The 25,116-nt window shown below is 34.7% G+C and overlaps 1 protein-coding gene across 4 annotated transcripts in view; it reads right to left on the bottom strand.

The window, feature by feature from the left end:
- The window catches only part of LOC114031506 (protein SCAF8), a 209,876-nt gene that overhangs the window by 109,479 nt on the left and 75,281 nt on the right, over positions 1-25,116 (bottom strand). For all 4 annotated transcript variants that reach the window (XM_027846618.1, XM_027846619.1, XM_027846616.1 and 1 more), the window contains exons 10-18: positions 22,036-22,167; positions 21,706-21,818; positions 20,318-20,511; positions 15,972-16,072; positions 10,775-10,888; positions 9,929-10,085; positions 8,885-9,018; positions 3,636-3,780; positions 2,250-2,318 (exon numbers count right to left, since the gene is read on the bottom strand). In XM_027846618.1, the coding sequence (XP_027702419.1) occupies positions 2,250-2,318; positions 3,636-3,780; positions 8,885-9,018; positions 9,929-10,085; positions 10,775-10,888; positions 15,972-16,072; positions 20,318-20,511; positions 21,706-21,818; positions 22,036-22,167 (1,159 nt within the window). The remainder of the gene's footprint in view (positions 1-2,249; positions 2,319-3,635; positions 3,781-8,884; positions 9,019-9,928; positions 10,086-10,774; positions 10,889-15,971; positions 16,073-20,317; positions 20,512-21,705; positions 21,819-22,035; positions 22,168-25,116) is intronic.

Here is a 25,116-nt window from a genome sequence, read left to right as displayed (position 1 = left end):
AAAATCTTTTGTCTTCTTAATGATTCCAAATACATTAATGCCCCACTTTTTCAAGTCAGACTTTTACTAGCCTCAGTCTCAATAATCTTAATATAGCTATGAAACCAAAATGGATGCAAAAGGTGTAACAAGGCACACACAATTTTTTCACAAAGACACATATCTATGAAAACAATGGTGTGTAAAATAAGGTAGATTAGACGCGACTTGCTGTCAGGGCTAAGTGACAGCTAACAGAAAAGGGTAGAAAAAGAATAATTACCAGCATAACTTCAATTGAACTGGAATATAATAGTATTTAGAATAGGGATAAATAGGCTTACACAACTGTAGTTCTTCAGGCATTCATGGTATAGTATCAAAAATAATTCTAAGTCATTTATAAAATGATAATGCAGTATATGCTGAGATTAAGAAAGCAAAAATTAAAAATTAAATAACAAAACAAAAAGAAAGCAGAAGTAAAATAAATAATTTTTAATAGCTTTTAAGGGGTAATATGTTAATTATCAGCAAAATTCATTTATATGGCATACCACATTCCCTGGTAAGATATGAATAAATAGATGTATAAGAATTTTAGTAGAGACTAAGATGAATCATAAATTAGAATTAATATTAACTAAATATTTGCCTAAACCATTTATAATTAGGGACTCTTTTCTGACTAGACATTTGTGAAACTAGATTAGAAAGTACAAGTAACATTCCTAGGCCTCGGTTTCTTTGCTTATAAAATGAAAAGGTTAAGAATTATTGGTTCCAGCTCTAGATATACTATCCAAAATAAATATGGTGCAAACCTAGTATTCTTTCTAATGTACTACACTGCCTCTCCAGTTCTCATGTGAAATAAAGATAAGGCTTAGTTTTACAAGTAAGCGGAAATTTCAAATATCACTTTTTAGCATAAAATAAAGCATATAAAAATAGTTGTTACTATTGGTTCAGTTGTATCCAACTCTTCACGACCCTGTGGACCATATCACTTCAGTACTGTCCATAGGGTTTCCTTGGCAAAGATACTGGCGTAGTCTGCCGTTGCCTTCTCCAAGGGATTAAGGCAAACAAAGGTTAAGTGATTTGCCCAGGGGTACAGAGCTATTAAGTGTCTGAGGCTGGATTTCAACTCAGGTCTTCCTGACTCCAAGCCCAGTACCCTATCCACTGAGACACCTAGCTACCTGACAATTAGAAAAACAGAAGAGCTGAGGCAAGGGTACCTTTCACTGTAACTCTTTAAGCAAATTTTAAATGACTACTTATACAGGTTATAAATTAGGTCTATAATTTGGGCAGTTAATTTTTTTTTTATCAAAACAGATGAACTTTGAGGTCTTTCCAATGCTAAGATTCTATAATTCTAATGCAGTGGTAGTACAAGAAGGAGCTTAATAGAGTTCCACAGAAAGACTACAAAAGTAAGGTAAAGGAGGAACTGGGAAAGAAATCTTAAGTTCAGGACTAAAAGTTTTAGTTTTATATCTCTCTCCTTTTCATGTCCTTGCACAAAGAAACATTATTTCAGAGAAAACCAGCACATATCTCAACATAAAACTAAAATCCAGTGTTAGAAAACACAAGTTCCATTAAAGAAATGAAAAGAAGTATGATGTAATGTAAAGAGTGCCTCACTAGAGTTCACTTGGATCCAATCTCAATTCTGTTTCTACCTGTATTTGCTTTGGGGCAAATTTCTTTATCTACGACATCAAGGGACTGGACGACATAATCTTTAACATCCTATTCTAGTTCTGTTATAGCCATAGCAATAATGAAAAAATTAGCAGAATTATCAAATGTCAAATGTGTATGCATGTTGAAGGTATAACTTAGACCTGTTTTTCCAGTAAGTTTTTTTTTTGTATCTTATATCAAATTTTTCAAGCAGAATTTCCTAATTATTGTTACTTGAATTACTGAAAACTTTCAAATAAAAACTAGGAAAAGTGAAGACTGAGAACATCTGCTGAGAAAACAGAACTATAATGTAAGTGTGAGAAAAATTAGGCATCGTAACCATATATGAATTTTGTGAAAAAGATGTAGATATTGTAACAAATGACTAAAAGAATTTAATAGTTTAATTTTCTTTATAAAATATCAAGACCCTAATAATAAGCAAGAGATAATGACACCAGCAAATTGGTTGTAGCATTCCTTCCAAAGACACTAAAAATCTAAAGAACCAGTTGATACAAGATTGCTATGATCAGAGTTTCATAATCAAAACAAATTTTAAAACTCACATGTTGCTACCACTGGAGGAATAGCGGGGGGTGGCACAACAGGTGGTGGAACTGGTGGTGGCATGAAACCTAGACAAAAACACAAAGAATAAAAAAGGAACCCAATTAATAATCTATTTTTAAAATTCCATAACCACATGTGGACAAAGTATTTCTAGACTAATTATTAACTTCTATATTCTAAAAATTATTATTACTCTATTAAAGAGAGCCCCTCACTTTCACCTGTTATCTCATTTGATAATCACAATACTTCTTGGAGGTAGGCTGGGTAAGTATTAGGCTATTTAATGTATGGAAACTATGAGCTTCTTGTAAGCAGGGACTTCTTTTGCTTTTCTATGTATCACCACTGCTTAGCACCCGTGCCAGTCTCATAGTAGGTACTTAATAAAGGCTTGGTAACCTGACACAGAATCACAGATCATTTTTTGAGCAGAGTCCAGAACCCAAATCACAAAGACTTACGCTCTTTAAACAGACTTCACTGCGGCATGTGTAAGTACATCAAAAATCTCACATGATTAAATTATTAATGTCATTATGTGACAATGTATACAGACATATATGGGATACATATACACACACCTGATGAATGTCATTTAAAAAAAAGAGTTCTCTATTCTTTAAAGAAAAAGAGAAGTAACTTCTACCACCTTCCTCCACCCCATAAACACTAGTTTTTTTCTTATCTGGTACAATATAACACTGAAAAGCTTTCTTCTTCCTCTCTTTACCTTTTCCAGCATGCACAGTAGTGTGCAAATGGAACACTAGAAAATGTAATCATGGCTATCCCTAAATCATTTAGCTTTCAAGACACTTTAGACTAGTATAGTTGTATGTTAAAATGGCCTTATTTTAAAATCATAGGAATGCTTAATTCAGGGAACTTTTGTTTTTAAAATTTAATTCACTTGTCATAGAAAAATACAATTAAACATTTAAGCAGTCAGAATAGAATACAAAGGAATATAAAACATACTAACATGTTTCAAAGTTTCTTTTTTTCTCTCCATAAAAATACAAGATCTTTTTTCTAGTTTATAACTAAACAGCATTTTTAAGGGCAGTGATAACATATTCTAATAGATGCAGCCTGACTAGAATTGGCTTCAGAATCAGGAAGGCCCAAGTTAAAGTTCTGCAACATTTTATGCAATGTTCTATGGCTAGAAATTGCAGAGAAGGTACAGATCTGCACTGGTAGAGTTTCTTTGCCCAGTAGCTCTTTATACAGTGAAGTCATAGATCAAGCCCCTATCACTGTATTTAGTGGTAAATCTGACTATGAATTTACAATGTTCATTAAAAAGTTCATTACAAAAAAACAATTTTAATAACACAGTGGAGTTAAAATAACAAGATTCCAGAAGAATTTCTTACCAGGAGGTGGTTGTGATGGATTGAAACTTGCTCGTAAGAAAGGAGGTGGCGGAATTGCACTAAATCCTGGAGGAGGAACGGACATTGACACTGGAAATGTTGGTGGAACTAAACTAACAGTAGGTACAGCTGGTGCTACTGGAATCTTTTGTGGACAGAAAAGAAAAAGACAAAATATTCACTTTTCAAATGTTTAGTGATAATATCTTTTAAAGAATACAAGTTTACTAGTCGCACATCTTGATTTTAAGAAAAATCACAATCACGTTTTATATTTCTGCTTCTAGCACTTCAAAGTTCCTTTCATCACTTTTTTGATCAGCTCTTCCTTTAATATCCCTCTTCATTTACTCCCATCTTCCTAGAAATTCACATTCAGATCATAACCATTGCATTTAAAACTGGCTGTTAGAGCAACTGTTTTAAATGATCCAAAGTGAAGTTAAAAACAAAGTAAATAACCAGAAAAGGAGAGGGGACAATGCAGCAAAGAGGAGCAGTGAACTTAAGCATTAATAAGTTCTGGATTCAAACCTGGTCTCTGATGCTTTTTAGCTCTGTGAGCAGGCCCAAGTCACTTAACCTGTCTTGGGCCTCAAGTGCCTCATCTGTAAAGTGGGGATATAATCTAAAGTACTTACTTTTCAGAGTTCCCTTTATGTTTGTCTTCTCCTAATAAAACACAAGCTCCTTCAGAGTAGGAACTATCTCACTATCTTGTCTTTGTATCTCCAGCACTTAGCACAATGCCTGGCGTGTAGCCGGTACTTAATAAATGTTTGTTGACTTGACTTGCCTCCTTTACCCACTTCCTGCTGCAGGGTAGGCACAATTGCTCCAAGTTCTGAAATCCTCCTAACAAAGCCACTAGCGTACTGAAAGCTTCATTTATTATTCTATTTCCAGTTATTAAGTATGTTAAACACTGTTTCCAAGAATGATGAGGGCAATGGAGAGTAGAATCTGAGACAGATTGAATCTAGGCCAGGAAATTGTCGAAGAGAAGTTCAGAGCTCAAAGATCAGGCTCTATTTCAGAGATTTACTTCACAAGATCAGACCTATAAGTAAAAACCAAAACCTCTGACTCTCAGCGAGGTCCTGCCATATGAAATGTACAAATGTTTAGATTGCAATTTTTTTTTGGTATTTTTCTGCCTCTTTCACCTCTAAATTAAAGAAAATTAACTAAATTAAAATTTCCCCTTCCTATAACATCATTTAACCTACTTCTCCATTTCCTACAACCTTTCTAGAAATGTAGACATATAGCATAATCTTAAAACAAACCCTGCAAATAGAATACAGGGAAGAAGCAGAGTCTTTCTACAATATAGATGTAGAGAGTATTTCTGTAGTATACTTTATAACCTAAAGTCATAACTTATCATTGTTTCCCTTTTTAACCACTTTTCTGTTTCACATCGGAACATAAGGCCTGGAAATTTACTCTCCAGTATACCTCTAGCCCAACTCTGTGATTACTGACATTTTCATTCAATTACACAGAAGGCAGAGGGCGCTGGAAAAGTATAAAGAACCACACAAACTAGAAGATCAACAACAGGAACCCTAGTCACCCTAAAAACAGTAAGCCTGCCGTTGGAGTGGTGACTACACCTTTTATTTCAAACACTTAAGCCAAGATCACAATAGATCATGTAAGAAAGCAAGCACTATAGAGTACAGTGTTGATTCTGTGGAAGTTATAATTATATTCATTCATACATGTTTGTATATGTTCATTCATTTACCTCTTACTTGAGGCTTTTTCCCTGATCCTCCTTGTTATTAGTACTCATTCCCTCTTAGAATCACTGCCTACACCTAATGTTTATTTGTATACAAATTGTCCTATTTCACACACCCTTATCCTAGTAAGCTCTCTGAGAGTATGATATGACCAGTTTTATTTTTATCTTTGGATGGCTGGCACTTTGTATAGTACACAGCAGATATTTAATGATTGTTGAATTAAATTTTATATGGTCTCTCTCTTCAAATATATATAGAAATATACATGAATGTACATATGTATATCAATCAGTCATCGAGAATTTAAAAAGTGCCTAATACATACCAGGCATTATGCGAGGCACTAGGGATATGAAGACAAGTCTAGACAGTAGAAGCCCATAAAGGGCTACATAGTAAATGTGTTCAAAATGTATACAAAGTAAATACAAAGTACTTAGGGGTATGGGGTAGACGAAGGTAGAAGGATCAATAAAGATGTCACAGAAAGTAGTGCTTCAGTTGATCTTTAAAAAAAATTAGGGATTCAAAGAGGTAAAGGTGAAAGTGCATTTCTCTGTGAATATCCAGGGCAAAGGCATGTAGGTGACAGATGGGAGTGCTGTGTGAGAGGGATCACAAGACTAATTTGTCTGGAACTTAGAGTGTGAAGGGGAATGATGTATAGGTTAGAGTGAGGTTGTGAAGGGTTTTAAATGCCACGTATTTGATTGTAGAGATAATGAGGAAGCACTGAAACTTCAGCAGCAATGTGACATAGGAAGCTGCAGTTCAAAATACTTGGGATATGTTTGGAGCTGTAAAGGATAGAGGATAGACTAGAGAGGGGAGAGACTTGAAGCAGGAAGATTAATCAGGCAAGGATGATGAGTACCTAAACTAGGGTAGTGGCTATATGAGAAGAAGAGAAAGAGTTGAATGATGCTGTGGAAGTGAAGACACTAAAGATGAATACATGAGTGAGTGAAAGGAGAGTGGTGCCCTTACCAGAACAGGGAATTTTATGAGTGAGTTTTGGGGATAAGATAATGAGCTCTAAGCAAAGATAACTTGTATTTTTAGACAAGTTGAATATCAGATGCTTATAAGACATCCAATCTGAAATGTCTAAGTAGATGGGGACAGGGGACAGGGATCGGACATACAGATTTAGGCTATCTGCAAGGCACAGTAGATACAGTTTCCTCATCTGCGAAACTGAAATAATAGCACCTGCTTCTTATGATTGTTATGAGGAACAAATGAGATAATACCTGTAAACTGCTTAGCACAGTGCAAGTTAATTGTTATTACTATTATTTTTTTTTTTTTGCTTTTTGGTGAGGTGATTGGGGTTAAGTGACTTGCCCAGGGTCACACAGTTAGAAAGTGTTAAGTGTTTGAGGCTGGATTTGAACTCAGGTCCTCCTGAATCCAAGGCCAGAGCTCTATTCACTGTGACACCTAGCTGCCCCAGTTGTTACTATTATTACTGTTAGTCAAATTGCATTGATAGAGGCAATTTCCTCATATGACAGCTCTCTAAACAAAATGAAATCATTGGGCCAGTCTCTATCCTTAAACTACTCCTATAATTGTCTGATTTGCTTAATTTACAGCTATTCATTATCTACTATTCTAGGTTACAAATAATTCTGGCTTTCATTCTTGAGCTTAAATATAGAAATAACAGGACATATTTAAAAGTTAATGACACATTCTCTAGAAAGAAATTTTTCAAAAGCTAAAACACATGACTAAGCTGAAATTTGGAGAAAATCATTTAGACTAGAGAATTCAGAAAAAGAAGTCTCATCGAAGTATTTTTTAATGTATTTGTTTTAAATTTATGTTTGTTTATTGCTTTAACTTTGGTTTATTAAGAATACAATAAACACATATAAGATTTACAACAATTTGCTCATCAATAACTAAATACATTTTATCCTCATCTGGAAAGTGTGATAAAATTATATTTATAAATACAATAAATTTATAATTTGTCTCCAAAATTTCTCACATAAGTTCTTTTCTTTCCACTATAAAAATGGTGATCCTACTCAAGTCTCTTCCTATTTCAGGGTATCAAATATTATTTGCATTTCTTTGTATTTCCCTCTCAGTGGTTCTTAGCATAGTAAGTATGCACTTACTAAATATGTGCTGACGGATTCACTCCAATTTATCCTCCACATAGCTGCCAAAATGATTTTTCTAAAGTGCAGGTCTGAATGTCAAACACTACCCTCCTGTCTACTCCATATTTATCTTCCATATACTTATTTGTATCTGTTTTGTTCCTCATTGCAATATAAGCTCCTTGAGAGCAGAGATTCTTTTAACCTTCTTGTTGTATTCCCAGACCATAACACAGGATCTGGCATATGCTAAATTCTTAAATCTTTTCTGTGCCATGGAAGTCTTCGAAGTCTAGTCAAGTCTATGCAACCCTTTTCTGAATAATGCTTTTATATTCATAAAATAAAAAAACCAGGGCTTACAAACGAAATAAATTCTTCTGAAATAAAGGTGTAACTGTTTCCCTATATAAGTTTGCAGAACCCCATAGGAGTCTATGAAACCCAGATTAAGAACTCATCTAGTTAATTTCCAATATATTTATTTTACTTTGCAAACAATGAAATAGCAATGTATTGCTCAGGTTACAAAGAACTTTCTAAACATAAAAGTATGGCAATAGAAATGTTCTGGTTTCCACATGATCACAATGAATAAAAATGCCTCAATTCGTGCTGTTTCAAAAGGAGAGAGATTTAAAAGACATACCATATTCTTAAAAGAATTAAATTTCAACTATCCTTACTGTTTACCAATCTTTATAATTCTCCAAGTAACAGTCGTAGGAAAACAAAACAAAACAAACCTTGATATCCAATCTTTTCTATTTATGGAATCATGGAACCAAATGATTTAGCAGCTTGAGGAAAGAAAAGGTAACCTTATTTTTATATAAATACTCTTAGTATACACATGTCACTTCCTTAATCATCTTTTATCCCATAATGTTATTTTCATTTTCTCATTCATTACAGAAAAACATGGCATTCATCTACTTCATTTTCAGTTCTTAAACATTAGGATTGTAGTATGTAGCAATATGCCAAAACTTCACTACAGAAAAATAATTCAGATATCCTGAGGAATCAATTATGAGATTTTATTTCTACAGCTCAGTTCAAATTATTATAAATTCTGAAACGGTACAAATTAATATGAACTTATACTTTCAAAATCACATTTTGGTCAATAACCTTACCCTCTTCTTTAACCAAATAAAAAAAAAATCAGTCAGTTGGACTGCTTCACCCTCTGGTCAAAAAGGAGAGATATAATTTACAATTGAAGATACAGAACAATAAAGAATTAACTGCAATATAATTTCAAAAACATCTATTCTAAAAAATAAAAACATTTCTAATTAAAGATGCTAAGTGCCTAAAATGCTTATTAACTGACTAAATACAAACCATTTTAGATAACCATCACCATACTAACCGGCAACATAGCAACAGGTGGAGGATAAACTTCAGCCTGAGTAGTCACCACTGGTGTCTTTTCAACTGTTGTTGGACTCTCTACAGTTTGGACAGGTTCTTTGACAGGTTCTGAACTCTTCACCGTTTCCCATTCTGAAAAAAAAAATTAACATTAATTTTATTAATCAAGTATACAGGTGACTTTAAAGCCTGTGCTTTGCATATTTAAGGCTGCTACAAATCTAACGGAATTCCTCTGTGCTTGTTAGACACTTCTAGAATGCAGCGTCTACTTTTGGATATTTTAAGGGGATAATGAAAAATAAAGTATATGCTGAAAGGAAATAATACTGTGTTGGTAGTAGAAATTACACTTTATAAAGCTATGTTCAAAGAAGATCTTTATCCTGGAAAATGACTGAGAAGAACATGATAGCTCTTAAAAAGTATCTCATGTGGAGGAAGGTTCTTCCTTATCCTTTGTTGCTTTGTGTGGCATAACTATGACCAATTGGTGTGAAAGTTACAGGAAAGGAGATGTAAGCTCACTGCAGGAAACAACTCTAACAACTAGAGTTATTCAACAATGGGCTAATCTATCATGTAAGGTTGTGAACTTCTTGTCAGTGGAGGTGATCAAGCAAGTTTCATGATCTTTGCTTTTGTGATTCCCTGCAAAAGAAGATTCCTACATGGGACAAAAAGTAGTACTTGATGACTTCTGATGACTCCAACTCTAAAATCCTATTAGTATCATAAAGGTAAATGAAAGCAATTCCTCAATTTATGCTGTTCCATACAGCATAAGACATTTGAGCTGAACACATACCAGATTCTGGTAAGAATTCGATTTCAACCCTTCTATTTTTGCCCAATTCGAAATTCTCCAAATAACAGTGCTGGGAAAACTTTTAAGCTTTGGTAGCTTGAAATTGCACTAAGCCTTTTAGACTACCCTATACATTATATCACAGCCAAGAAATGTAATTTTAAATGTGTCCTGCTCAATTTGCTTTCAGTTGTTAAGGCTATTTTGAACCAAAGTATTTAGAAGAATGCTTACCGCTATTTACAGTCTCCTGATCAATCATGCCTCCTTCAGCAAAGCCGTCTAGGTCATCCACCTTTACTTTCTCCCATGGTATATAAGTAACACCAAGATCTACATCCCAGAATTGTTTGTATTCCGTTTTGACACCTTTATTTAAAGCCCAAGCAATCTGACGGGGGGAAAAAACAACCTGTGTATTTATGTATGCTGCAAACATATCTAAAAAATTAAGTTCAAGGTTTCCAATATTAAAATGTATTCAAGTTGCCTAAATGGCAAATTACTATATGGTTTTGCATAATTTCCCCAATAAATGGCTTGAATAAAATCTGAATACAAGGTATAATCACCAGTATTTGTATTTCTCTTTTTTAATTTCAAAGAGAGCTCATTTATGGGGTATTATCTATTTCAGTACCATTATAAAAGTGCTTTAAAAATTGCTTCGGGGGCAGGTAGGCGGCACAGTGGATAGAGCATCACAGTTCAAATCCAGCCTCAGACACCTGACACTTGCTAGCCATGTGACCCTTTGCAAGTCACTTAACCCTGATTGCCTGACCCAAAGAAAAAAACATTTGCTTCAAAGGACAAAAGCTAAACTCTTACTTTCACTTCTTTATTTAATATTTTTCTTATGGCTTCTATTTTTTCTTTCCCTCATTTCATCCTTCTTTGAAGGAAATAACCTTTTCATCTATGGGCTAACAGTAATTAACATTTACTTGTTGATCTTCACTATGAAAATAATGCCCAAAATTTTTAAAAAGCAAGCCATGTTTTTTTTGTTAAATGCCAGTAAGGGATTAAAAAGAAGCAATATATCAAATTCCTTTCAAGACCACAAAAATGCCTTACCTTTATAACTTTGGATCCAATTTTGTAAGATCCAGAACTAAGTTTCTGAAGTGCCCGATAGGAATCCTGTCGATGAACCATACAGACATAGGCACAGCCTCTTGGAGGAATCATCTACAGGAAAAAAAACAAACAAAACAATCCAATCGTTATGCTAAATTACAAAAGGAGTTTGAGAGTGAAGGAGATGGAGAGTAGGAGAATCCTTCTCACAATCTACGACCATTAATATTACACATAACAATAAAATGGAGCACTTACTGATATTGACAGCCCCGGGAAATGTATAAAAAAATTGCCATTTCTTAAGCTAAGATACCCCTAGGATAAGCCTCTACATATTATCACTTTATTTTAAAGAAACATAAATTGTTGCATTTTTTAAACTCATTTTTTAAAAATGTGTTAAGTAATTTGGGAACTCTGGCAAATCCCTTATTAGTTTATCTATCGATAGTACCAACAAATAAATCAGAATTACTACTATTCTATTCTATTGTTTTCCTAGAAGATTTATAATTTTCGAAATGTTTCTGATGTATTTTGTGTTGCATGTAGGATTAGGATACAAATTTCAGATCCTGAAAAAGTATTAAAAAGTATCTTCAAGCACTGCATGTACTGTATCCTCTTATATTAGCAGATGAGCTTTAATATGGTGACTTACAAAACTGAAAAGGCACTTTATTTTTTCTCAAAATAACTGAAAAAAAAACCCCCACTAGATACTTCCTTTCATTTCCCACTCCCCCAAAAACAAATTGCTGAACTTTAAGAAATGAACAAAAAGACAAGCAAAAAACAAAACAAACAAAAAACAATTTCCCCAAAATCTCTTTATAGAAAATAACTAAGTTCATTTAACAGTATAAAGGGTACTATATTCAAAGATTCATATGGACTAGTCTGTGATTTCATTGATGTGAATATTCCCTCCAATAATGCAGATGGTAAGCCATCCATGCCTGTCCATCATGTGTAACCCCTTGAATTTACTACAGGGTTCTACTCAACATGCTGAAGGCCTTCCTCACATTTTCTTGACAATGCAAAGATAACAGTGAGGCACAAGGGCTATCTATCCCATTTTCTTTCCTTATGACCAGGCCATCTTCTTTTTTTAATCACACATTTTTTTGATGACATTGTGCTTGCTTTTGCCTGCTGGTTCTAAAAAAGCATCTGAGTCATTAGAGCTAAATATTGCTTTAGAAGCTTTCCTCTAAGAAGATGTCTCTTGCTATATATCCTAAAATTATAAAAATTATTTTAAATATAGAACAGAGAGATTTCTAGATGATGCTCTGATATTGAATAATAGGTAAGGTAAAAATAGGGAAAGACAAGCTTGCGAAAGGTGTTCACCAACAAAATCAAGGAGGATGCAGCACAGAATCCCAGTTCAAGAAGGATTTTTTAATAGATGGGAATGTCTTGAAGCTGCTCCTGTTTGTGGGTGACTTCATGCTGGTGCATCAAGGTCTACACCACTGCTGACAATCCTAGACAAGATCCATAAATGCAGAACCTATATTATCCATCAGTATTTGGACAGACACTACAATGGATGATGACTTGGGTCTAAAATTAGAACAGGAAGAGGATAGTAGGCTAGAAAGCCTCTCAGTAACTGCAAAGTTCTTTTAACCTCACATTTATTCCTGAAACAATACCAATCTTTTTAATGCCAATATTCTACTTGGTGCTTTTCTGTGGCTGCAAATCATTAAATATGTACTATACCTTACCAAAATCTTCATAAAGGAGAACTACTAAAGGAATAAGAAATTACAAGCATCTATCATACAATAATTCCCATTTCATAGTTTCACATTTTGTAAAATTCATTTTTGGAGACCCTATTTTTAAAGAGATTATGATCAAGATCCAAGTTGTCATGTATACTTAAGATATGGCTTTAAGAAAGACAAAAAAAGATGGATTATCTTAGTACTTAGATAACTACAGGTATAATTCAATCGTTAATTGTTAAATGTCAACTTTTCATAATAGAATTAGGGGAACTGTTCAATAATACCAATTTGCTAATTCTCAAAGTAAAAATAAAGAATATGGGATGTATAATGGAAGATAAAATTGTGGAAAATTCCCCTAATTTTGGAAATTGGTGAACATAAAAATTCAGACAACGGAAACCATAAAATAATTTAAGATATATAATTTAAACAGAAAAAAATGTCTCAAACCTTCTTTTTCCACATAATTATCAACCCCTATATTTTTTTAATATAGAAATATTTCATATAACAATAGAAGAAAACGTAATCTAAACTTTTAAACAATCATCCCAACTTACTGAATTCTAAGAAAGAAACAATATGGTATCTTTTGCAGTCAGATAACTACCACATTATAATTTATTTCACAGTATTCTAGTCTTAGGCTCATGGAATTCTGGAGTTAGAAGGGACCTTAACAATTAGCTAATTCAACTCCCTCATTACACCAAAAGGGAAAATGAAGCCCAGAGAGGTTGACTTGCCCAGAGTAACACAGCAAGAATTCAAATTCAGGTCTTGTGATTTTAAATAATGTTCTTTCTACTATCACTGAAAAAATAACCATATGACTACCCTAAAGTAATAATTCTCATAATATACATATATATACACGTACACACAGCATAGTCTTGAATTTTTAAAAACTGTTTTTTAACTCTTAAGCTATAGCTATCAACCAGATTGCTTAAAAAAAGGAATAGATTTCTTACAATCATAGTAATCCACTGTTAATGGAACAATGAATTAGTTCAAACGTGCTGGAAAATGATTTGGCATAATTTAAGAAAAGTTACTAAGTTGTTCATACCCTTTGATGTAGAGTCTACTATTACTGATATTTTCCAAGGAGATTATTGATGACAAGCCTGATAGGTATAAAAATAATCACTGAAGCATTATTTGTGAAATCAAAAAAACTGGAAATGAAATAATTGCCAAACGATAGCGGAATGGCCAAACTATAGCATATGAAATGGACTATTAGTGCGTTGTAAGGAATAAACACAAATTTAGAGAAATATGGCAAGATTTGCATGAAGTAACGCTGAACAACAACAAAAAAAAAGCAGAGTCAAAAGAACATTCTTATTATGACAAGGTAGATAAAATCAACACTGATAGGCAACAGAAATGGTTATATATTTCAAATATAATGATGAATGGTAGTACTGTACATTCCACCTTTCTATTAACCAATAAACTAACTTTTCATGAAATGTTCTTTGTAAAAGGATTTCTTTGCATGCCTGTAAGGAATTATCTTTTGCATCAATAAAAAATATTTTTAAAGAAAAAGTGGTATACTTCACTTAAGAAAATAAATCAAATTGGCTGCACACAAAAAAGCAAAAACTACTTCCATTTTTAATTAACCTGTTTTTAACCTAAAAATTTACATTTTGGTGACTGAGAAATCCAAAAGTATATAAAATTACATACTTTAATAGAAAGTTCAGAAAAATTAATTGCAATATTAAAATATCTAGACAGTTCCCATATATCTTCAGAGTACATTCTTAGAATAAGTGAACAGGGATAAGGACCCGTGAAATCATTGGTATAGAGAACTCCCAGAAAAGGAAATTCCTTTTACCAATGCAAGTAAACATCTTATTTGCAACTCATAGTCTGAATAGAGTTGCCTATTGAGAGGTTAAGAGACTTGTCCAGAATAAAAAATTCAACATGAGTCAGAGGTGGAACTTGAACCCAAGTCTTCCCAGCTCTGAGGTAAGGCCACCTCTCTATTCGTTAAGTCATGCTGCCTGCCCTAGCAACTACTCATAAAATTGATCTCTTTTCACTTCTTAATAGGATAACTATAACTGTTTATACTGCTGACCAAGTAATTTGTAACAAAAGAATCAGATTATGATTCAACAACGTGTTGAGTTCAACATTCTACTGAAATAAAGATAAAAGAACTATCCTTTAAAATAAAGATGGAACAATTATTCTCCAAATACCATTAAATGAGAACAAATATATGGTAAATCACAACATAAAAGAATTCTCAATGTACTATTGAAACATATATAGTATATACCTAATTCCAATAAACATTGTAAATTGAACAATAATTATGTCTGCCTAATTAGAATATCGAAGGAAGAGATGGATATCCCTAATCTCTACAAAAATCTATCCAAAGACAGCAGTATCTACAAAAGCGGTTCAAAGATTCTCATAGCAACATTATAAATAATTACAAAAACAATGATCGGAAGCAACCTAAAAGTCCAACAAGAGTGGAATTATTAAATAAATTGTGAGACAAGAATGTAATGAACACTACAAAGATATTAAGATGGACAAATGAGGAAAATAGTGAAAGGAAAGCCCTTCCTGTAATAATGCAAAGCAAAAAAAAAAAAAAAAGGATAACCAGAAAAATGGAATACATGCTACCATCACAGGAAGAAAAAGTAAATGAGAAAAAAATGGATAAAAAAATGAAGACCAAAAAGAATAAAATGAAAAAGTGCTTTATGTATAGAAATTAATTTAAATTGCAAATTAAGCAAATTTTGTTCTCTGTATCAATGGTTAAATGTTAAATTTCTAATAAAATAATTTTTAAAACTATCCAAGGAAATTTAATCCGATAGCTTATTTTTATTTATCAAATTTCACTCTATCAAACAGTAAAGAACTTTCAGAATTATTCTTACTCCTATCAAAGTTTCCTTAAATTAGCCTCAGGTGCTCAATAAGGGTCAGCTGGTAATGGTGGTATGTCTGTCACTTATAAAAGTACTTTTGAAAAAGCTGGTTCAACATTATTCCTCTTCTATTTCTACAACCTCTTCACTTTATGCAAATCATCTAGTTATAGCTGCTTAATATATGACTAAATAAAAGCTAACAAATGACAGTTAACAAATGCTACTAAGTTTTTACTTTGTCTACAACAAGAACTGTAGTGGTTCATAATTACTAGAATGCCATTAAAATACTTAAAAGGACCTTCAAAATATCTATCACAGAATTGCTAGGATATTAACTCAGTTACAATGCCATTCATGTTATTAGGCACAGGTTGAAATGAAAGCTGAAAAATGGAGTGTTAAATAAGCCAATACCAATACAAAATGGGAAAGGTTGGGGCAGCCTGCCTTTTTAAAAAATCTTTATCAGTCTGAATATTTAGTTATGATTTGAAAATTAATACTTACATTGATAGATTCAATCTGTCCAAATTCTTCAAAAAGATTGGTTAAATCTTGCTGTGTAGCTTTCTTATCTACTTGACCAACCCAGAGAGTAGTACTACAGACTGTGAAAAGAAAATTAAAAAAAACAGCTTAAACTTTTTGAGTATAATTTTTATTTTTCAGTCATTTATGGGAATGAGCTATGATTTTACTAGCACAGAGATCTTGCTAAGAACTCTGCTAGTTCAATGGGCTATAGATATTCCTACCTATAAGCCCAACAACACTCCATTCACAACACCAATGGCTTTTAAGAAGTTCATATAACTTTATAAAGGGTACACATAGCAGAAAAATGCAAAAAATTTTAAAATTTCCAGTTATTTTTTGCACATGTGACTCATTTGAAACCCAGGAATTTGAGCATGTGTCCCAAGCAAATTTGTTACTATACACAATCTTTATCTGCTACATTTTACCTAAGAGCAACATAACCTCTTTTTCTTAATTTGGGCAAAAGTTCAAAATTCAATTATAAATTAAATGCAACTTTGTTCAGGTAAAGAAGAGGTGCTGACTTTTGGAACAAAGGGTGAGCCTCTAAGTCAGGGAGATTCGGGTTCATGACTTATTTCTAATACCCACTAACTCTGAGGATGAAACCTCTCAGTGCCTTGGGCAACTCAATAAGACTCCAAATTACAGAACAGTTGCTTTCTGCACTTGGTAGAGTAATTGAGATTCTTCCATGGAAATTTCTCATACCAATAAAATTACATTTCTGGTAAAAACAATGACAAAAAAATCCTTCCAAACATTTACTAGTGGATAAACCACACAAGATGGCAAATTCATTGTTAATGTTAAGGATGTGAACTTCTGTGTAAATTTGTTTTAATGTTCCAACTGCTCTATGACTTTAATGCTATGGGTATTCCCTCCAATGTGTATCACAAACAATCTATGCCTGGCCATTCTGTGATTCTTATCAATGATTTCCCATGTGTTTTCCACAGGGGCCCTACCCAACATGCTTTGGTGTTTTGAATTGTCTTGATAACATGTGGCAGATAACAATCAAGTATACATACTGCCCAATAAATCAATAAACAAATCTTTTAAGTGCCAGCTTTAGGACAGGCAGTAGAGATACATGTAAAAAAAGAAACTTTAAATGTTAGTTGTAACACATTGTTGAGTATTCTGTTCTGGCCATCACATTTCACAATAGTCACTGACAAGATGGAGTTAGGGACTCAAAACCCCATTACATGAAGACTGGATGAAGGAAGTAGGAAGTCTGAAGCAGAGAAAAGAGGACTTAAGAAGGTATTTAAAAGGTATCTTCAAATACATCTGCAGTATCTTGGAGAGTAAGAAATGGACTTTTTAAAGGACCATGAAGGGCAGGTAGGTGGCGCAGTGGATAGAGCACCGGCCCTGAAGTCAGAAGGACCTGAGTTCAAATTGAGCCTTAGACCAAACACTTGACACGTACTAGCTGTGTGACCCTGGGCAAGTCACTTAACTCCAATTGCCTAAAAAATAAAAAAATAAAAAATAACATACAATAAAATGGACCATGAGGAAAATCCATAGCAGGAAGTTAGAGAGAAGCCTGTTCTAGTTCAACATAAGGAAAATTTATCAAACACCTCAAGTTGAAAAAAAAAAAAATCAAATGAAATGCTTTCGGATGGTAGTGAATTTGCTGTTACTGAATGACCACTTGGTGGGATGATGAATATGGAATTCATTAGATGACCTCTGGGGTCCTTTACAACCCTGAAATTATATGACTACTACCTTCCACAATGCCTAATATAGTACATTTTCAATTCATCAGTAAATCAACAAGCATTTAAGCACTTACTACTTGTTAGTCATATGCTAACTGCAGAGTATATAAAGACGTAAGTGCAAGTCCCTTCCCTCAAAGAGCTCAAAATGTACTGTATCATCCAATATTGAAGTATTAGATAATATTTGTTGACTACACCAACAATTTAAACAACAAATTTATTTAGCAAATCTTTCTTTCACTTTTTTTGGGGGGGGGGAGGGGGGAGGGTTCAGGCAATGGGGTTAAGTGACTTGCCTAGGGTCACACAGCTAGTGTCAAAGTGTCTGATGCCAGATTTAAATTCAGGTCTTCCTGACTCCAGGGCAGGTGCTCTATTCACTGGACCACCCAGCTGCCCGTCTTTCACTGTTTTTGAAAATACTCATTTTTACTGTTTAACAATCTGCATTACTTCAAAATGTAATTTTTAAAGCATTTTATATGTACAATACAAAAATTTTATGTGACCACCTAAAACAGGTTTAGGTTAGGGCTCTTGGGAGGAAAGAACAATTAGAAAATATATATTCATCAGGTTTCAATTTCCAAGGTTAATGACATCTTGTATGCATTAAATATCTCTTTAATCATAGGAGTTTATACACTGGTTCTAAAGAAAAAGATTTATAATCTAACTTATGGTTTACCTTACACATAAGCTAACTTGAATAAAGGCCATTTCATTATAACAATGTGGGCCATGTATTGCTAAATGATAAAACGTGAACCATAAAAACTTTAAACTGGTCTTTACAGGACTGAGACTATAAACTTGAAGAATATACTATGTATCCGTGGGTAGGGCCAAATGAACATGCTAACAGAACTGAAGTATGCAGATCTAAAATCCCCAAGTTATTGGAGGTTTACAACTGATAGGATGGCCAACTAAGGAAAACAAGAAACCTCACCTCAGCTGAAATTCAGCAGAGAATGAAGTAGGGAGGCTTACTGGCTTTACTGGCTATCATATTAAGTAAACAGGGGAAACTAACAGATTCATTATCATTCTACACAATGACTAGAAAGTTGGGCACTCAAAAATCCCTTAACCTCCAGTTCACGATATAGCTATCTAGCCAGAGGTGAATTTCAATACTCCTTCAATATCCCTCCACCCATCCCTCCTTTATCTACTGCCCATAGCTGGGAATGGTAAAAATCTCTCTTTATCAAAGGGACAGAGAGCAACAGCTCATAAATTTAGAAATGAAAGGATGTTATAAACCATCTAGTCGAACAGCTGAGGAAACTGAGGCCCAGAGAAATGAAGGGACTTGCCCAAGGTCCAACAGATAGTGAATGGCAGATCCTAAAAACCCAGATCCTCTGACTCCACATCTAATGTTCCCCGCCCCCACCCCCACTGAACCATGTAAGAGTATTGAGTTCTAGTACAACATACAAAAAAGGGAAAGATGGTAATTAATATTGAAACCTAGAAGTAAGGTGGGGTGGGAGTGTGTCCAAAAGCCAAATTTTTCCCATCCTGCACTACTGGAATAAGACAACCAAAAGGAAAATGAATCTGACCTCCAAAAATTGAAATAGAAAGATCCTGGGGCCAAAAACTCTTTAAAATGTTTTCAAACCTTGTTTAAACGACACATATAACTTTTTTCCCCTTTTTATTCCAGAAGAGACTAAGCAGGGTAACATAAACTTGATGCCCTTGTTTTAAAAGGAGGGCTAATGGATAGGTTGAATGCTTTGCCCTTATTGAACACTGTCAATTCCTGAAGGGTCTGTCTCTTAACTAAAATTTATACTGCCTCTAGCATAAGAACCTTAATATTTTTTACTTCATGCGTGCAATCATGATTTTTGACCTGCTACATAAATGCTAACTATTCTATTATTTAGTTATCAATACAGGTATAGTTTGTGTTGTCTTTCTATAAGAGACATATACTTCTATCTTAGTAGTTTCCCATAAGATCAAAAAATAATGTAATTTCATTAGCAAAAAGCAGTGCCCTTTAACCAAGGCTAGTAGGGCACTGCACCTTAAGTCTGAAGTGAAAGAAATCAAATTCAAATTTGAAACTGGGCTACACTATGATACACAGGTATCATAGTATGTGTAGTATGGTTATATTTGTGAAGAAGGAAAATTTTCTTTAATAAAAGACCACTTTTGAGAAAAGAAATGGGAGTTGAAAGTATACGTTAAAATTCTTGCTGACTAGATACAATGTTACTGTGTCATGACTTATAACTGTTTTCTAAATTGCATTTATCAATTTTAATAGAAACTATGCAGCACTAAGAAATCAGTTGCAATGGCCAGAGATGTTAGAAAGCCATATTTATTTATTTAATCCTAATGACTTGGGAAGTAAAATAAGTTGTTGTAGGAGACTGCTTACTACTTTCTCTTTTTCTACTACACTTATTTCTATACTTTTCTTTCCACAAAGTATCATTCAAATGAATACTCAGTAAGAGGATTCACAGTGCAAAAGAACTTCTCTAGTTTTCCCTAAAGGTAAAGGATCTAGGAATATGAGTAGATGATACTTACCACTTAATGTTTTAGATCGGATTGGAGGCAATCCTTTTTTCTGTCTTTCTTTCTCCCTTTCCCTAGCTCTTCTTTCACTAGAGTAGGAACGGGAAGATTTTCTTTTTCTTTCTCTTGACCGTGAGCGAGATCGCTTTCTGTGTTTCCGCTTTCGAGAACCAGATCGTGACCTAGACCTTCGTTTTCTTGGTGACCTATTAAAAAATACACACATATAATATGTTTTCGAATACCTTATAAACAAGTTCTATTTGAAGGGGCTCACATTTCAAGAGAAAGGGGCAGTCAGACTACCACTACTGCCTTGGTCCTTGTACTTTTTCTATTATAGATGAGTCTCAAAAGATCATTATGAAATTTATATGTCAAAATTCATAATTTCTTCTATCTTTGCTCAGCCAGTTTGTACACCCACAGACCTCAAAGATGTGTTTCATGAGGCGAGGAGGGTGGGGGGGAAGTGAAACATGCTAAGGAAGCTCTTCACCTTTTTTTGTGTCTCTTCCACTACAGCTTTCCTAGTAAAACAACACTGTTGGCTTGGAGGACAGTAAAGCAGGAACAATGATAAAGATATCATTGTGTGTGGCAACTGTTAGGACACTGGATTAGGGGTCAGAGGATGTGAGTTTGAAGTTCATCACTGTTTATCCATAAAATCAGCACAGTGGACTAAAGGACTGGTAAAATTCATTCTGGCTCAAAATTCTCTGAATCTAATGGACCAATACTGTTTCTCTGCGACCTAAAATGAGATCTCATTACCACAAAAAGTACCGGTGGATGATTTATCTTCTAAATTTTTAAGCTTGCAAGGCAAATGTAGTTCTAATGGCTAAATATTACTACTTCACAAATAGTCCAGTTGTTTTTCAGTTGTGTATGGCTTGCCATTTCCTTCTCCTAAAACTCATTTTATAGAGGAGGAAACTGAAGCAAACAGGGTTAAGTGATTTTCCCAGGGTCACACAGCTATTAAGGCCAGATGTGAACTCAGAAAAATGAGTCTTCCTGACTCCAGGTTCAGCACTTTATCAACTGTGCCACCTACCTGCCCTCATAAATAATTCCTTATATCCCCTACTGGTCACAGCTAACTTAGTATAATTATGCAAAATCAGGTAAAATCCCAAGTCACACAATGCTTTGTGACATGATATAATCAGTAGGCTTCATGAAAGTACTTTGTGAGTAGGAGAAAACATTATACAAGTCAGTTTCAAAGTTCTGCATAACTGCATCATTTCACTGAATTCTAAAAGAACTGCAAATTGAAGAAAAGGATGTTATTATGTCAAGAACAGTAACATCCTTACACCTGGGGTAAAAGTACAAAGACTACACTTAAAGCACAAACGTGCACTTCAAAAGATGAAAGATTAAAAAACCTTGAACGAGATCTTGAATGTGTTCTTGATCTAGAGCGAACAGGCACTTTCTTTTCTTCTTGCTCAAAGATCTCTTCCTCAGCAACATCTTGCCCTTCATCTAACTCCATGTCCTTGACACAGAAAAGAACAAAAGAATCAGCAAAAGAAAACATCCTGACAACATTCAAAGCAAATTTTATACCAAAGATAACAGCCTTAAGAAGTACTTATTACAGCATTTCAACACTCACTGTTTTTAGTTACATTTAAAAGTATACTATAAAAGTGGCAGCATTTTTTAATCTGTAACTTATAATAGAAATCCTAGATCTATAAATGAAGTTCTACCTGTTGCTGAATATCTATAGAATCATCCAAGTTTGTCTCAGGTTCAAGGAACTGCTGTTGGCTACTTCCCTGTGACGGTGACGCAGAGTGCTCTGAACCAAACGTACTTTCTGGATTCTCTTGAGTGGTTACCTACGGAAAATAGTGCACATTGGAAAATGTCATCATATTCCAATTTGACATATGAACATAATTTCACATGTATTCCAGTGTACCTAATGCCATAAAAGAGATTAAATAGGAAGGAAACAAACATTTTTAAAATGCCTCTTATGTGCCAGACACTGTGCTAAGCTCATTACAAATATCTTATTAGATCCTCCCAACAATGTGGGAGGTAGGTATCCCCATTTTACAAGTGAGAAAACAGAGGTAGACAAAAGTGAAATGACTTGCCCAGGGTCACATAGCTAGTAAGTGTCAGATGCTGGACGCGAACTTAGGTCTGTCTGACCCTGACTCTAGACCCAATGTTTGTTTTTTTTGGGGGGTGGGGGTGGGGTTTGGGGGGAGGGCAGCAGAGGGAGGAACCAGAGTGAAAGCGATCTATGGAGTTATATTCTGTCCATAAAATCACTGACAAGTCAGCAATCAACATATGTAACCTCCAATGATGGGAAGCCAATATTTCCCAAGGGAGCACAAAGCTCTTTTGAATAGCTCTAATTGTTGGGAAGTTTACAATAGATCTGAAACTAGCCTCTATAATTTCCACTTCACTGCTCCTAGTTCTGCCCTTCGGAGCACTTCAGCATAAATCTAATCCCACCATACTTTGTATAGGTACTTAACAGATGTTTAATAAATGCATGTTGACTGATTCCACATGAGAGTAGTTATCCAAACACTTAAAGACTGCAATCAAGTACCCTGAAGTCTTCTCTTGCTCAAGTTAAATCTCCCTATGTACAGTAATCAGAACAATCTAGCAAGCATTTATTAAGGGTCTACTAAGTGCCAGGTGCTATGCTTGGCACTAGGGATAAATGGACAAAAGCCAAACAGTATTTGCCTTCAATGAATTTAATTCTAATAGATGAAACAATATGCACATATAAAGTATACACAAAACTGACACAAGGTAATCTTGAAGAAAGGTAGAAGTGGTGAGATCAGGAGTGTACTGGAGCCGGCTTACACAGGCACATAAGGGTTGATTATTAAAGTTTCAATGTGATCATTTATACCTCTGAAATAGACGAATTCTACAAATCAGGAATTGGTTGTTTTACTGATTGTCTAAACTTAAGAAAATTATGGAGAAAAATGTGTAATAATACAGATTAAATTTATAAAGTGTATTGTGTGTTTGGGGAAAACTAGTTCTTAAACATTTACCAGTACATCCCTGGATGAAACACTGGCACCTGAAATTGAAGCAAAAGAGTTTCTGAGATCTAAGAAGAGAAAGGTCATCACTAACTGGGCTGATAAAGGAGGGTTCCTAAAGGAGGTAACATTTTTAGTTGAGTTTTGAAGAGGTAAGTAGAAATTCCTTATGTATTCCAGACATAATAAATGATGTGCACAGAAGCAGGTAACTATCTGTAGGTGGCTGTGAATGTATGTATGTGAGGGTGGAAGGCAGGATGATCATAAATTTAAAAGCTAGAAGGAACCTCAGAGATCATCCAGTCCAGTGATATCAAACTCAAACAGAAATGGCAGCCACCAATCACATTGACTTGAGTTTTAAATGTAATAGTATCCATGTTCTATTGTTTTAACTATTTCCCAATAACAATTTAATCTGGTTCAGGTAGAACTCTGGAGTGTTGCAGTCCTTGTGTATGATACTTCCTGTGTAGTCTAAACTATACCCCCCATTTTCAGAGAAGGAAAATGAGCCTCAGAGAGTTTCAGTGCCCAAGGTCATACAGATGTTGTTGTCAAACTCTGTACTCAAAGAGGCCCAATAACATCACTATGTCAGGGTCAAGGTACAGTGTGTTTGATTATGGCTCATCAGTCCAACATGAGCTTGGAAGGTTCTACTGTAGGTTGGGCACAAGTAGTCTGTTTGAACATTTGGGATAGAGATGTCTCTAGATTTGTCCATTTCATGTTTCCTTTGAGCTACTGCAATTTTGCTTTGCTCACAGAGCACAGCACCTTCTTTGATATAATTATGCCATGATGGAAGATCCTCCAGTGTCTCCCATGTCTCACCATCAATTAAAGTTCTTCTGCGAAAACCTGAGTGTTCTTGTATTGCTCCTTCTGAATTTTGTGTGGGTTCTCCATGAGATAGAGTTTTAGGCACACAGATTTCCAAAGTGGGCGATACTGCCCCCCCGGGGGGGTGCTGGAACAATGGGGTAGGGAAGGTAGTAGCCCTGAGTGCAACTGGGGGGTGTTGAATAAAAATAAGAGTTAACCTAATCTAACCCCAGGGGGGGTGCTGAGTAATTTTTTTTTTTTAAAGAGGGCAGTAGGCCAAATAAGTTTGGGAACCTCTGTTTTAGGCAAACATACAGTTGACGTTTGAACAAAGTGACCAGCCCATCAAAGGTGTACTCTCTGTAGTAGAGTCTGAATGCCTGGCAGTTCAGCTCAAAAGAAGACCTCAATGTCTGGTACCTTATCGTGTCAGGTAATCTTCAGAATATTCCTAAGACAATTCAAATGGAAGTAGTTCAATTTTCTGACATGGCACAGGTATCCTGTCCAGTTTTCACAGACATACAACAATGAAGTCAACACAATGGCTCCATAGACCTTCAATTGGGTAGGCAGTCTAATACTTCTTCTCTCCCATACTTTCTTTCAGAGCCTCCAAACATTAAGCATGCTCTGGCAATGAGTGTATCACCTTTATCATCTTTGTGTACATCCCTGGAAAGGATGCTACCAAGGTAAATGAACTTATCCACAGTATTCAAAATTTCTCCATTTGCTATAACTAGTGGATCCACATATGGATGGTACAGTGTTGGCTGATGGAGAACCCGTTTTCTTGATGTTGACTGTCAGGCCAAAATTAATACAAGTGGCAGAGAACTGATCCAAACTCTGATCATACATCTCAGCCCTAGAGGCTGCATTGAGTGCATAATCATCTGCACCAACAAAAGTCATGTA

This window comes from Vombatus ursinus, unplaced genomic scaffold (genome assembly GCF_900497805.2).
Source record: "Vombatus ursinus unplaced genomic scaffold, bare-nosed wombat genome assembly UNPS02015175.1, whole genome shotgun sequence".
Taxonomy (NCBI): Eukaryota; Metazoa; Chordata; class Mammalia; order Diprotodontia; family Vombatidae; genus Vombatus; species Vombatus ursinus.
The sequence above is the reverse complement of the archived record's forward strand: the minus strand, read 5'-3'. Positions and strand labels throughout refer to the sequence as shown.